The 14836-nt window shown below is 36.3% G+C and overlaps 1 protein-coding gene across 2 annotated transcripts in view; it reads left to right on the top strand.

Annotated features, from left to right (window-relative positions):
* The window catches only part of MICU3 (Mitochondrial calcium uptake 3), a 224561-nt gene that overhangs the window by 15787 nt on the left and 193938 nt on the right, over window positions 1-14836 (top strand). For both annotated transcript variants that reach the window (XM_090395373.1, XM_090395372.1), the window contains exon 2: window positions 2122-2263. In XM_090395373.1, coding sequence (XP_090251499.1) covers window positions 2122-2263 — 142 coding nt within the window. The remainder of the gene's footprint in view (window positions 1-2121; window positions 2264-14836) is intronic.

Here is a 14836-nt window from a genome sequence, read left to right as displayed (position 1 = left end):
TGTATCCATTTTCTACATATAGCACCTTAGAAAGAGAAATAAGAAAATTATGGGCTCAAGAATGCCATTGTCATTCAATTAAGAAATAAGAGCAGAAAAGATAAAGGGTGATGCTAAAGGGGAGGAAATTCTGTGAAGCTAAACAATGCTGCAAAACTGTTTACCACAGTGGTTTTGTTACATGATAAAATTATGGCCTCAAAACCTGTCTGTGATCAGAGGAATTTTTAGGCCTTTTTTTTTTTTTTTTTTTTGAGCAAAGCTAAAGTCAAGTGGATAGCATCTTTATTCACCAATCTGCAGGTTGTAGTCATGGATAGGTAGTTTCATTGATTTTATTGTTTGGTGTAAGGTAAATTACCATGTTTATGGACGCCTGAAGTGACTTATAAAAGTACCATGTGTGTTTATAGAGCAGGATTCCCAGAATATCTAATCCTTATTTACAGATGGGCCTGTGTAACTCTGTGGAGATGGCATTTTCCTTAGCTCTACCCCCCCCCCCCAAGAAAAAAGAAAGTGCTGTAAGTTTGATTCTAGTCACTGACCAGAGGATTTTTTTCCAGGCCTTTCTTCAACCAGTTCCCCAAGTTAGTCAATCTCTGGCACAGGCAAGTAGGGTTTTCCCTTCCACAAACTCAGATTTTTAATCCCATAACTCAAGAAAATCAACCATAGATCTTGCACTGTTTCAGAAAATATATATTATTACAGTTAGGAACCACTAGATGGTGGCAATTGTCTGCCATGCTCTCCTCCTCAGATTTGACCGTTAAAATTATTGATGGCCTTGAACTGAACTATCTGTGATTGACTAAGGTGAAGATTGGCTGTTCCTCCCACCCCCGCCCATATACACACCCATTTTCCAAAGTTAGCTAGGGCAGAGAAGGCTCCAGCCCTAGCTAACTTTACCTAAAGATGGTGCTAATATGGTTTATAAATTTCATAGGTGGATTGCAATTACAAAGAAAAACACTCATAAGTGATAGTGCAAAAATAGATAATTTGGTATTAAAATGCAAATGTTTATCTGGTATGGCTGAAAAAAATTGGGCCACAATAATAATTGTCCACTTTGTGGTCTTGGGGAGTGTCATTACATTTGTTAAAGTGGTGCCGAACTGTTTTATGCAACGTGGGCAGGCTTGAAAGATTTGTGCTAGCTCACTAGTAAAGCAAATATCTTAACTAGTTAGAAAGTCAGCCTGGGTGTTGTGTACCACAGTTGTTTAATATATTATGAGTATTATTCTGGGAAAATTCCCATGTTACTCCTCTAAAATAAAGTATTATTTTAATGGCTAATATAGCCTACTTTAGTTTGAGTGCCCCCCCCCTTTTTTTTTTACAATGTCATTGGCCCTTTACTCAAATCTTAGGGCATTGCTGAAGTGTTACTGTCTCCTTATCCCGGCGATATGCATTCATCTGCTGTTAAGCTGTTAAAGGAAGGGGGGGGAAGTGGGGGTAAATCACTCTTATGCAGTTTATTTCTTTCTTCAGACTCATTCCACACATTAACATACTGCACTCCTTTCTCTTCACATATTTCTGCTCATTCATAATTCTTGCTCTCCACCTCATCTCATCACTGTCATACCTGGACAATACACTGACTACCTTTCCTATGGCACTATTATCTTTTATCCTTCTCAACAGCATCCTGATATCCAAGGTAAATTACCAATCTTGCGGTTTCCTTGTTCCCATTCAAGTCATTTGTCCCTATTACCACTACCAGCAGTTTTGCTTGCTTACTCCTGATATCCAATGCCTCAATCACTCTGTTCATTTGACTTCCAGGAAAACAAACCTTGTGTATCTTCTCATTTGCCACCTCTAATAATCGAATGGCCATACAATGCCATTCACAGTTCTTTCATTACCTCTTTCATACTGGCATCATTCATTTTCATCTTCTTCCCTCTTTTATACATATTATTATTACTTCCATACTAACCATAGATTCTTGTTTAGAAAATTGCTAATTATAAATAAATAGTGCAGAAGTTTTTTTTTTTTTACTGTGTAATTCACACAGTGAATCAAATGAAGAATATTTCACAGAGTTTATATCTTGTTTTATTGAATATTTAGTTTTTACCTATAAAATTTTAGAAGGGAGAAGAAGAACCACAAACCACACAGCTGACCCAAAGGGAAAGAAGGTACATCAAGTTTGCTTCTGTAGAATATGAAGGCCAGTTATATATGACACCACAGGATTTCTTAGATTCTGTTACAGAAAGTGATCCTCGTCGTAAGTGAATAAATTTATTTATTATTGTTATTTATTTATTTACTTTTTAAATTTATCCATAATCCAAATGTTCTTCCTATACAACCAAATCATATTTGACAAGATAATGAGTTGATTGTATAGAAAGAACAGTTTTTGAAACTGCTATGTGCTGCGCCCCATACATTGGTTTGTTAATTCCATATTTTTTTCTGGTCTGTTTGCTTTTTGCTGGAGGAATATTCAAGTTGCAGGGAGGAGGAAACCCTGCTACCTCCATGTATAACTAGCTAACTTGTTTAAAACTGAGAAAAAGTTCAGATAAAAAATTTTTCATGCCATGTAGAATTTTTCTATGGGTTTTAAAGATTTATCATCCTATAATGAAAATCATACTGAGGTCTTTTCCATGTGAAGGTACTGAAACTACTCAGTATTTGGTGAATCCTGGAACATCTCATTATCAGAGATTCATTGGAATTATTATTTATTTGGATGCTTTCACAACCAGTGCGTTAAAAAAAAATTACTTATGGATTAAAAATATGTAGTTACATTTGATGAATATTTCTTCTGAGATTTGATTTGCTCTCTTGGCATAAGGTCAAATACAGCTCTCCCAATCATTTAGTGGATAGTAAAGTGGTAATAAGCATGGATAGATAGCATACCCACTCCCCCTACCAATAGACTGTGGGTCCAAATCCTACTGTGGGCATTGATGTTTGTGAATATCTTTAGGTGTGTGTGCGTGTGTTTTTTTTGGGGTGGGGGGATTTCACTGCTGGGTGATGGTTTCATGGTGTGGGCTTCACACCATGAAACCATCACTCAGCAGTGAAATTTTCCTTCTACTGAAAGATATTCACAAACATCCATGCCGTAAGATTTGAATTTACAGCCTATTGGTTGGGGAGTGGATGTGCTATCTACCCAGATTTATTACCACTTTACTGTCCACTAAATGATCAAGAGAGCTGTATTTGCTAATTGTAGAAATGGATAAGAAATGCTTCACTTGTCTGAAGATCTTACTTTTTTTTTTTTTTTTCTTTCAAGTGTTTTTTTTTTTTTTTTTTTTTTTTTTTTTGTATATATTAAAAAAAAATCAACATAATCTGGAAGCCTTTCTAGAGACCAGGTGTGAAAAATTTTTCAAGTGACTTCTGTTTATACTTCTATTTATGTTACCATTTGCTTCTATATATATAAATTGCAAAAGTTTTAAATAAAGTCAGTTTAAAATTAGTTGCATTATCTCTTTTTATTTTCAGTAGTTTCTTTATCGTGAAATGTATATGATATAAGCAAAAATATGTTTTTATAATGAGATAATTACTTTTTTTTTTTTTTTTTGTAAACAGAATCTTTTCACTCCTTATCTTACATTCCTCTTGATTGCTGGTACAGTGCAGTGCCCCTATAGCAAATTACTAGCAACTGCAGAAATAGTTATAATGGATAATTCTAGTGTATTTCTTTCAGCATAGCATTATAGCATTGGACTTTGGGCTGGACTTCGCTAGTGTTTGCTGCAGAGTTAACTTCTGTTTAGAGTTCCCTTTTCACATTCCTTTCCTACTCTTTTCACTTGACTCATGTAGTTTTTGAAGTTACCTCATATTCAACCTATCCCTTAAATGAAAAACAAATCTCTACCATCTTTACAAATCTGTACCATTTATAGTCAACTTCTGCACCTGGAAGCTCTCAACAAATCATTGCTCCCGTGCATCTTATTCCTTCACTGAATATTTTATCCCATTCATATGGGTTCTTGCTTATATCACCAACTTTGACACAAATGCCATCACAAGTTTAGAAATAGCTGTTCTTGATATTGCCTGAGATCTTGGGTGAAGTTTGACATGAGTTGCAATAACTAAACTTCCTGCAGTTTCCTTTATTTGCAATCAGGTTGCCAGTTTTGTCAACTCATTTGTGAAATTCATCTCATCCTCTGTTCTTCTTCTCTTTAGTTTACTGTAAACTCAGCGTATAATATTGCTAATGATAGTACTAAGCACATCTCTTTCATATTTTTACATCTTTGCTGTGTGCAGATTAACAAAACTTGTAGAATAACTTCTTCAGTTTTGAATACTAGGCTGCAAACAATTCTTTAGAAAAGATAGAGATATGACAATCTTGTTGGCTTCATTTACTAGTAGAAACTCATTTCTGTTTTTAAACTTAGTCCCTTTTATCACTGAACTCATACCTGTTAAACATGTTCTGTCCTATTTTTTACAAATAATGGTCTTCCATTTCTTTTACCATTGATAATACTGAGATCTCTGGATAAAACAAAGTTTCTTTGGGATAACTCAACCTCCAGTTTTTCTTAGCATAAATGCATCCCATCCATAAAGCTGTGTTTTCTCATTTTGTTTCTGGTATTACAATTCCTCTAAAGAACTGAAGAAAGGAGCATCTAAGTTATTGAATAAGGGATGCTTAAGGATCAAAGCTGAATAAATAACTGGAAGGAGAATTCCATGTATCCTTTTAAGGGCTGTAGAGAACTGATCTGGGCTTCTGACCTAATGTCCAATCCTCACTTTCTTGTGGTGCTTCCTGTTGGGTATCTACTGAGATACTGAACAAATGAGGATTGGCTAGCATTTTGAGATTTAGCTGACCAAAATTGTATTCTTATTGGCTTAAACCACAATGTAAAATTATGGTACAACTTGACTGAATTTCATGCTGGATGGGGCATCGCCTTGTTTAACCAGTGATACCCCATCCAGCATGAAATTCTGTCATGTTGTACCATAATTTTACATTGTAGTTTAAGCCAATAAGGCTTTGTCAGGGAACCAGGGTAAACAGCACAAAGTCAACTACTGGAACAATTCCTAACTCAGCATCAACAAAGTTCGAGATTGATACTATCAACATAAGAAGCACCAGAAAAAAAAAAAAAATGCAATTAACAGAAGAATTGGATACGTACCAGATCGACATAATAGGTGTTACTGAAACCAAGAAGACAGAAACAGGTGAGATCTTTTCTGAGCAACAAATACAAGATGTTATATTCAGGCATTAATAACAATCAGGGAAAAGAAGAAGTAGCTATAGTACTCAATGCTTAATATGAGGATAATCTTCTTGAATGGTAGGCAATATCAAGTAGAGTGATGTGGGCAAATATCAGAATGGGGAACTGGACAATGAGACTTACTTTGTGCTTATGGTCCCACAGAAGGTTCTACCAAGGAAGAAATTGAGGAATTTTGTGAGACATTAGACAAGGCAGCTAGCACAGTAAAAAAAGGAAAAGTTGATCCTTGTCAGAGATCTAAACAGCATAGTAGGAAATGATTACCAGATATATAGAATTATTTAGGGAAACTGGAGAAAAAAGAGCAAAGCTAATAATAATAATGGTAAGTACCTGCTGGATTTCTGTTTAGAACATAGACTAGTTATTACTAACACCATGTTCCAACATAAAAATGTGCACAAATTTACATGGAGAGAAGTTGCAAGAAATAAGGAAAGTTTCATTGAGTTTGCTTTGTTACTAGCAAAATTTTCTCACTAGTTGAGAACATAACAGTATACAAAGGATTTGAAATTGGAAGTGATCACCATTTAGTTTTGAGCAGGATAAAATTGAATTTCATATGAAAAGAAGAGAGTGCAAGAGTTTGTAGTTTTAAAACAAATAAAAATTTAGCAGTTTTCAGATTTTTCAAGAATATATGAGAGTTTAAAAAGAACCAAACCTTGAAGATTCAGTGGCAAATCCTGAAGAAAACATTGATTAATCCAGCTGAAGAGGCATGTAATGAGGTTGTTTGCAAGGATAGAAAAATAAGAACTGTATAGTGGACTCATGAAGTTAAAGAGGCATTGATAGGAAAAAAGAAAGGGTATTGAATGATCCTTTCTTTTAGTGTTGCACTTGATCAGCATTCATTTTAGAAATTATGAACTTTACAACCGTGTTATAAATAACTATTTTAATTTCCAGGCGTTTCGACCTTCATATTAAGGTCATCATCTGGAGCATATACAAATATACAAGGACAAGCTGAGTTACTCACACAGTAAGCTAAAGAAACAATAATTTGATCACCGGTTATTCTATTGGAATGACCTCTAGTGAAAAAAAAATACTGATAAAATTCAAAATTAATTAATTATTCAGAAACCACATCAAAGCTAAATTCTATTTAGGATTACATGAGAGAAACATTCTTTCATATAGACAGTTTTCTTACAGTAACAATCATGTCCATGATTGTAACTGTTTATTTAACATGATAATTGTTATATTAGATTTAGGATTCTGGATTATCTACAGTCCTGTTTATAGTTAACTCTTAGGGAGAAAGGTTCTATGGGTAGAATATGTGACTTCTATATGCTTGGGATTTTTAGACCATCATTATTGTTCAGATTGGGGTGGTCGATAAGAATCTCACAGGCTTCTTTAAATTTACGTTTGTACCATGTTTTGGTGTGATGTAAACAACTGGTGCTTTTCCAGTCAATTCTATGTAAAGTGTTCAGGGCATGATCAGAAAGGCGCTTCGCCATAGTTATTATATTTAATGTGTTGTTTATGTTCCTCTTGTCTGATGGGAATTGTGCATCCTGTTTCCCCTATATATGGTAGATTACAGGTGCAATAAATATGGTATTCTCCAGGGTGGGCCAGCAGGGGGAGTGGTTCTTTGGATGAATTCAGTAAGCTTTTTTATTTTGCAGGAGGTTTAAAGGTGGCTTTGAGATTGTATTTCTGTAGTATTCTGTTTATTTTATCTGATGTCCCTTTAATGTAAGAAATGGTTATAGTTTTCTTGTAGTCTGGTTTATCTTTGTTCATATTTATTGAAGTCTTGTAGAGAATTTTGTTAATAGTGTTTTGGATGTAACCATTTTTTAGAAAAATATTGCTAATAACTTTAAATTCGTCTTTCAGCGCTTGTTCATTGGAGCAGATCTTTAAAGCTCAGTTTTTTAGGGTATTAATGACACCTAGTTTTTGTGTTGGGTGGTGGTGGGAGTTTATGTGTATATATTGGCCAGTATGTGTCGGTTTCCAGTAAACAGTGAAGGAAAGATTGCCCGAGGGAAGATGTGTGACGAGTGTATCTAGAAACGGAAGTGTGTTCTGTGTTTTCAATCTCAATTGAGAACTGTATACATTTGTTTTGTTTGTTTAGGTGGTTAAGGAAATTGTGTAGTGTCTGGTGGCCGTGAGACCAGATCATCAATGTATCGAAGCCAGACTTTGGGTTTTAAAGGGGGAGGAATCTAGAGCATTTTGCTGAAAATGTTCCATATAAAAGTTAGCATTGGCGGGAGATAATAATTTGCCATACCTTTTTCACCTATATTCCGTATAAGTTCCATCTGTATACCATCTATTCCAGGGGATTTTCCTTCTTTCATTTTTTGAATTGCTAGATTCAATTCCTCCCTCATGATGTACAGCCTCTGCGAACCATGCTCTTTCATTTGATTTTCTCCTCTTTCTCTATCTTCATAAAGTTTACTTACATATTCTTCCCATCTCTGTAATATCTTCTCTTTTTCTATTAGAATTTCACCTCTTTCATTCTTGACTGCTCCAATGCTTTGCATCTTTCTCCTTCCTGTCATCATATTAATGTTTTTATAAACACCTTTTATGTCATTTCTTTCTGCCTTTGCTGGTGTATCTTTACTTATTTCATCTAACCACTGTTCCTTTTTCCTTCTTATCTCTCTTTGTATTTCCCTACTGAAGTCTTTATACTGCTTTTTTTTTCTCCTCTGTTTTACTATTAACTAACTTTCTTCTTTGTGTTATTTCCTCTAAATATTTTCCATCATCCATGGTTTCATTCTTTTATCTCTTTCCTCTTCTTTTTTTGCTAAATGTAATTCTGTAGCAGTAATTATGCTTTTCTTCAGAATCTTCCAAATAAAGTTAGTAATTTTTAAATCTGATAATCTTAACTTTATGTATTACACACTTAGAAAGAAATCAGTGGAACCCCATCCCCTCCCCATGGGTAAGATGCATTGTGCAGTGAGTCACGTGTTTGTAATTGGTATAAATTTAACAAAAGGGCGGGGGCCCTTTGTTGAATTTTTCTCAAATTTGCGAGTCCCTTGTTCTTCTTGTTTAATAATCTTATAGAACTAGAAAATATCACTGTGGAATGTATACATGCTACTATAATTGCTACTTTAAATTCATATGAATTTTCTGATAACTATATAAAAAATCATTTCATTGCATTTTGTTCTGATGGAGCTAGTGTAATATTAGGAAACAAATCAGGTGTTGCAATCAAACTTCTACAAAAATTTTCCAATGTTGTGATTTGGCATTGCGCTCATCATTTACAATTAGCATTAGATGATTCGATAAAAAACATTAAAGAAATAAATCATTTTGAAATATTTATGGATAAATTATATGCGTTTTATCATCACTCACAAAAAAATCAACGAGAATTAAAAACGATTGCAAAAGACCGTGGTATTGAAATTTTAAAGATCGGCCGTGTGTTTGGACCACGATAGGCAGCTTGCAGTTTACGAACAGCTCTTGCTTTGTGGAGAAATTACCCAGCTTTATGCAAGCATTTTGCATCGAACAATAAATATAGGGGCTTTTTAAACCGACTTCTCAATTTGGAATTTTTAAAAGCTCTAGCATTAATGATTGATATCCTGCAGGAATTATCATATCTGTCAGAAGCTGTACAAAGTTGCAATATAAGTATTATAAAGGCTAAGTTTGGCCTTTTTTTTCTTTCTTTTTTTTTTTTGCTTGACGATATGAGCCCTTTGTTAAAATTTCCATAGCTCACCACTGGTTACATACACCCCCCCCCCTCTTCGTAATTGAAAATTCTATATGCCTTGGCACCTCTTGGGTGAAGCTGATCACTCTGCCAAAATTGATCATGTAGTCAAAACAGTCACTGGAGTTAGGGGCACATTTTCTGATACTGTCACCAAAGCTAACACTCTTAAATCCTTGTGTACATATTTTTTTTTAGGGAATCGTTTCTCAGAAACTATAAATTATGCCCACCTAATTTATCAATAACTTCATAATTAAAATTCACTATAATGCTTTCTTGCCTTGCATTCATTGAACTAACTCATCTATATATTTCATTTTCAATTCTGTCAGCATCCTTAGGCCTATCATAGCACAAACTAAGTATTTGGTTGCAGATCTCCAACCATGAGCATGGATGTTTGTCATGCCTTTAGGTAGTGGATGAATTTCATCACTCAGTGTGAGACTGTCAACAAAATTTATATTATAATTGACAAGAAATTATATTTTTGTTTTAATCCTTACCAAAGTGTAAGAAAAAAATGTTGTTGCTTGAAGCTTCTTCACATCTAGTCTGCTTCGTAATTCATTCACTCATTCATTCACCACATCATTTGCCTTAGATGGAAAATATAGATGTCACATATACATTGATTCAATCTTAGCATCTTCTGGATCTGGCTCCCACTGGTTAGACCTCAATAAAGGTCTAACCAGTGGGACTGGTTTGGGTAGTAATCCTTCCCATAATGCATAGCAATATTATTATTATTATTATTATTATTATTATTATTATTACGGGCAACTCCAGGGGAGTCCTTAGACTCATCGAGGGAGGCCCCAAATCATATTCATCACAACTATTCGACATTCATACAGTATCTCTCATACCTCGCCTTAAACTCATCACCACTCTAAAAGTAAAGAACCCAGCTCTAACACCCTTACTAACCACACTTTTGCCCAGTTTCCATGGATGTCTCCTAGTCCTCTCACAACCAGCCCTGTTCTCAAAAATATCTTCTGAATTAATTTTATAGAAACCCTTCAGTAATTTGAATGGCTCAATCATATCTCCCCTCCTCCGCCTATCAACCAATTTTTGCAACCCACAAATCCTCAACCTGTTCTCATAAGGTTCATTCCACAGACCTGCTATCATCTTGGTCACTTGCCTCTGGATCCTCTCAACCTTCTCTCCATCAAGAAGAAACCTAGGTGACCAAATCTGGGCACAGTAGTCGAGATGGGGTCTTATCAAGGCTCGATACAGAGGAACAATAACCTGCTTGTCTCTGCTTGTCAACGTATTCTTCAGCAACCAAGTGATTTGATGAGCTGATTTGGCCACTTTTGCAATGTGCCCCCTAAAAACTTCAACCTTATCTACCAACACTGCTAAATCTCGTGCCTCATCAATTTCCTGGAGTACAGTTTCACCAATGTAATAAACTGCTGCTAATCTTTTCATCCCAAAATGTATAACCTTACATTTTGCCACATTAAATTGACATCCATTCTCCTTAGCCCAGACCTCCAATCTATCCAAATCATCTTGCAAAATTTTGACATCATCTGCATTCGCTATTGCCCTACCCAACTTTGTATCATCCGCAAACAGATGAACTGTTCCTCTCATATCCTTTCCTATATCGTTAATGAACAAATTGAAAAGTGGTGGTCCAAGAACAGATCCTTGGATCTGTTCTTATACCATCCAATCCCACAGTATTGACACTGAGGTTCTGTAATACCATCCAATCCCACAATATTGACATTGAGGTTCTGTAATAGACTAGTTACCTCTACTTCATTCATCACAATTCCAGTATAAGCTGTTGATTCTTCCATTCCTGCAATGTCACCACCTGGATGATGTACTCTTGCAAAGTGCTCGCTCAGTAATTCCACTACATCGACTAATTCGGTTACCTCCCTACCCTCAGCATTTTTTAAATTCATTCTGCCATGAACATTTTTCCTTTTACTTGCAACATATTGAAAAAACTGTTTGGGATTCTCTTTAGCCTGGCCAATTTTCTTTCGTAATCCGCTTTTGCTTTTCTTACCATGCTTGTTACCATCCTGGCCTGAGCTTTATACTGTTCCTGCACTTGCCGGTCACCTTTCTCCTTAAATTCCCTCCACAATTGTTTCTTTTTTTGCAGCTCAAGCTTAATAGTGTTATTCATCCATTTAACCCCTACTTGATTTATTATTCGGACTCTTGGTATACAGTCAACCATTGCCTCCTGCAAACACTTCTTAACCACTTCCCATACACTATCAACATCCAGCCCTTGCAGTCTTACATGCCATGACACTGAGCCAAGCACACTCCTAAGCTTGTCATACTTGCCAGCCCGGTAATTCCACATGTACCCTGTCTTAATTGTAAATTCCACTCCTTTAGCCACCTCCCAAGTCATGACATTATGATCACTCTCATCAATTGGTGGCAACATGGTCACGTTCGTTACAGCCACATTCTCAGATGCAATTACTAGGTCAAGCACTCTCTCTCTCTGTCCCTTGGTATTTTCTACTACATGCTGTCGCAGATAGTTGTCCCTTAATAACCGCATAAAATCCAAATCCTTCCTTCCATGTGCCCTCTCCTCTTTCTAGTCAATGTTACCATAATTGAAAACACCCATAATAATTACCCTCCTTCCACTCATTTCTTCTATTTGCGTATGCATACTATCCTCACCATCTATTCCATCACCTGGTCTATAGCAGCACCCAATTGTATATTTTGTTCTGCTAGACTCTATCTCATACCAAACAGCCTCAAATGTGCTCTTTTCTCTATCCTGCAGTTCATCTTCTTATACTCCTTGGCTGCAACTCATCAGCTGTCATCAATAACACTCCTCCCCCTTTTTATTCTCCCTGTCACTCCTGAACATGCTATACCCGTCGCATTCAATCCCACTAGCTTTATCATCTTCTGTCAGCCATGTTTCACTAATACCAACAACCTGTGGCCTGGAAGTGCCAACCAAGGCCAAAAACTCTTCCTTCTTGTTCCTAATACTCCTGGCATTAGTGTACATGAATTGCAGAAGCTCATTGATCCCATCCCTACTTTGATGCCTTATACTAACTATCCCATTCTGATTTGTTGTCCTTCGTACTTGCTCTGGCATATTATACTCATTCATACACTCAACTGCCTCCCTAAAGTCTGCATATCTAATATAACACATAAGGAAGTGTGCTTTGCATTATGGGATACTAAGGCAATTGATATGAAGTCAACAGCCTCTGTATACAAGCAGACTAGTTGTGAGGATACTTCATGTACAAATACAAGATGTTTCAAAAGGGGGTATACAACTTTGAATGACTGTAGAAGGTAAATAGCACAGTAAAAAAAAAAATGAACAATTTTTATTACTGTGCAAATGTAGTGTAACACTTGATGTTTCAACACAGACAGTTCAAATTTAATATGACTGCCTCTAGTAGTTCTTCAGACATTCCATCTGTAATCATTTTCCTGCCACACGCAGCAAAGCATATCTGCCGTAACTTCAGAAATGGTGACAGTAATTCTGGACTGCAGCTCATCCAGATTGGCTGGTAGTGGTGATACAAACATGCAATCTTTCACAAAGTCCCACAGGTTGGAGGAACATGGTGGCCATGCAACAGGTTCCAGTCAATCTGCCTGGAAAACAGGTGTCAAGGTATGGCCTTACGTCTGTCAGGTAATGAGAGGTGCTCCGTCTTGCTGGAAATGTAAGCGTCCATCGTGGTCATCATTGTCTCTTGTGGTATTACATACCCTTGTACAATGTTCAGATACACATCACTAGTAATGGTAGACTCCAAAAAAAAGAAGAGTCCATACACTTTCTTCTTGCTTATGGTGCAAAAAAAAACGTTAGCCTTTGGAGTGCCACGAACATTTTCTATGATGAGTGTGGATTTTTGCTTCCCCAATTTTGCAGTTGTGAGTGTTTTCTTGCCCACTTACTTGAAAAGTGCACTCATCATGTTAAAATCGTGTCCAAAAAAGTCCTCATTTTGTTCTGTTCTACTGATAATTTCCGTACAGAAATCCTGGCATATCTTCTTATCATCTTTCTTTCTTCAAATGTTGTATGAGGGCAAATTTGTAGAGCCTTAAATATAGACGCTGTCATAAAACATGCCACATAGTCACATGTGGAATTCCAATTTGACAAGATGGGCAATTTCCAATTTGCCAGATGGGCATCAAATCCCAATTTGATGCCCATCTGGTTGACTTTTCAGGACTTCTCTGGAAACTTTCTCAAGCTTCTTCCACAACAGCATCAGCAGCAGGTGGCCTTCCTGTTGACCTTGGATGATGCACAGAACAGCCTGTTTCCACAAACTTCTTGTGCCACGTGTAGATCATGCACCTACTAGGAAGTTCTTTGTTGTATTACATGTGAAAATTCCTCTGAATTTGTGTGCAGACTTCATTTTCTCAAACCAAAACACACAATGTGCTCACTCTGCACCATTGAAAGTCACCATTTTCAAATGGTGTGATGTATCATGCCATCTAGTGTTGTCATTTGGTAATAAAGTTATGTCACCAAAAATTGATGTGTTTTTCATTACATTATGACACTCATTCAGCTTTTGTACATCTTCCAAGTTATTCTCTGTTCTGCAAAGTTGTATACACCCTTTTGAAGCATCCTGTATTGTTTGCTTACAGTAGGGTAAGCAAGAAATTTTATAATTTCTTGCCAAGTGATAAAACCTTCCTATATCACCCCACTTATTTGGAGGGTTGAGTGGTATGAAATAATTCCATGTCTGGTTTCTAGAGCATAGTTTCTGGACTGTGTAAAAACTTAAATAAAAATTGAAAAAAAAAATCTTTAGTCCAGTCATCTTATTAATGTATTATAGGCTTATTTCTCATAAGTAGGAGACATAAAAAAATAATAAAAAAAAAATTCTTTGCTAGGTTGTGCTGACCAATGCTGCAATTTTATTTTTGATGTTGGTATTAGTAAACAAGCATTTTTATTATCCCTAGTTATCCCAGTACAGTGTTTATTCTACCATTTTCCAACTGTTGTCTCTACTACATTGTGTACCCTATCCTACCTCACACAGGGAAATTCTCAGATGTCCATCTATGCTGAATTCTTAAAAAAAAATTTCTACAGCAAGAGAGGACACAATATGTGAAGAGCCACAAGCCACTCCAAACTTATGGTCCCATCCAGCAGGATATTAAATGCTTTTGTAAAACATGTTATAATGGGCAGATTGGTTTCAACATTTGTTAAATAGGAATAGCATAATCAAAAAAAAAAAAAAAAAAAAAAAATCAGCTAACGCCTATGTTGTTCCTGTATAGGGAGTAGGCGGGGCCGTTTACCCTACTAACTTTTGGAGACTGAGTGGGCAGTTCAATCTCCACTGGTAGCCAATCAGAGAGATAGCTGGCCCAAGGCTATCACTGATTCATCGGTACGCAGTGAAGAAGGCGGCAAGCTAGTGCCGCCATCTCGTGGTCTCTAACCCTAACACAATATTTTTTTTAATGTCTGAAAATAGTGTGGGTTCTACGGTCGATTTTCTTGAGTTTACGGGACGAAAAACCCGCTAGCCCGTGCCAGAGATCGACTAACTCAGGAACCGGCCGAAAAAAGGCTTAGAAAAAGTTCCTCTAGTCGGCGACTAGATTTTAACCACCAAATCCTTTCTTCGTGCAGTCAAGTGCTGTAGAGTGCAAACGTCACTTCTACTGAGCTACACAGGCTCAGAATAGCATAATAGTTATATAAAAGTTA

Source organism: Typopeltis vanoorti, chromosome 7, assembly GCF_054136105.1.
Source record: "Typopeltis vanoorti isolate ZY-2024b chromosome 7, IOZ_Tvanoo_1.0, whole genome shotgun sequence".
NCBI classification, from domain to species: Eukaryota; Metazoa; Arthropoda; class Arachnida; order Uropygi; family Thelyphonidae; genus Typopeltis; species Typopeltis vanoorti.
Note: the sequence above shows the minus strand (reverse complement) of the source record. Positions and strands in the feature narration are given on the sequence as shown.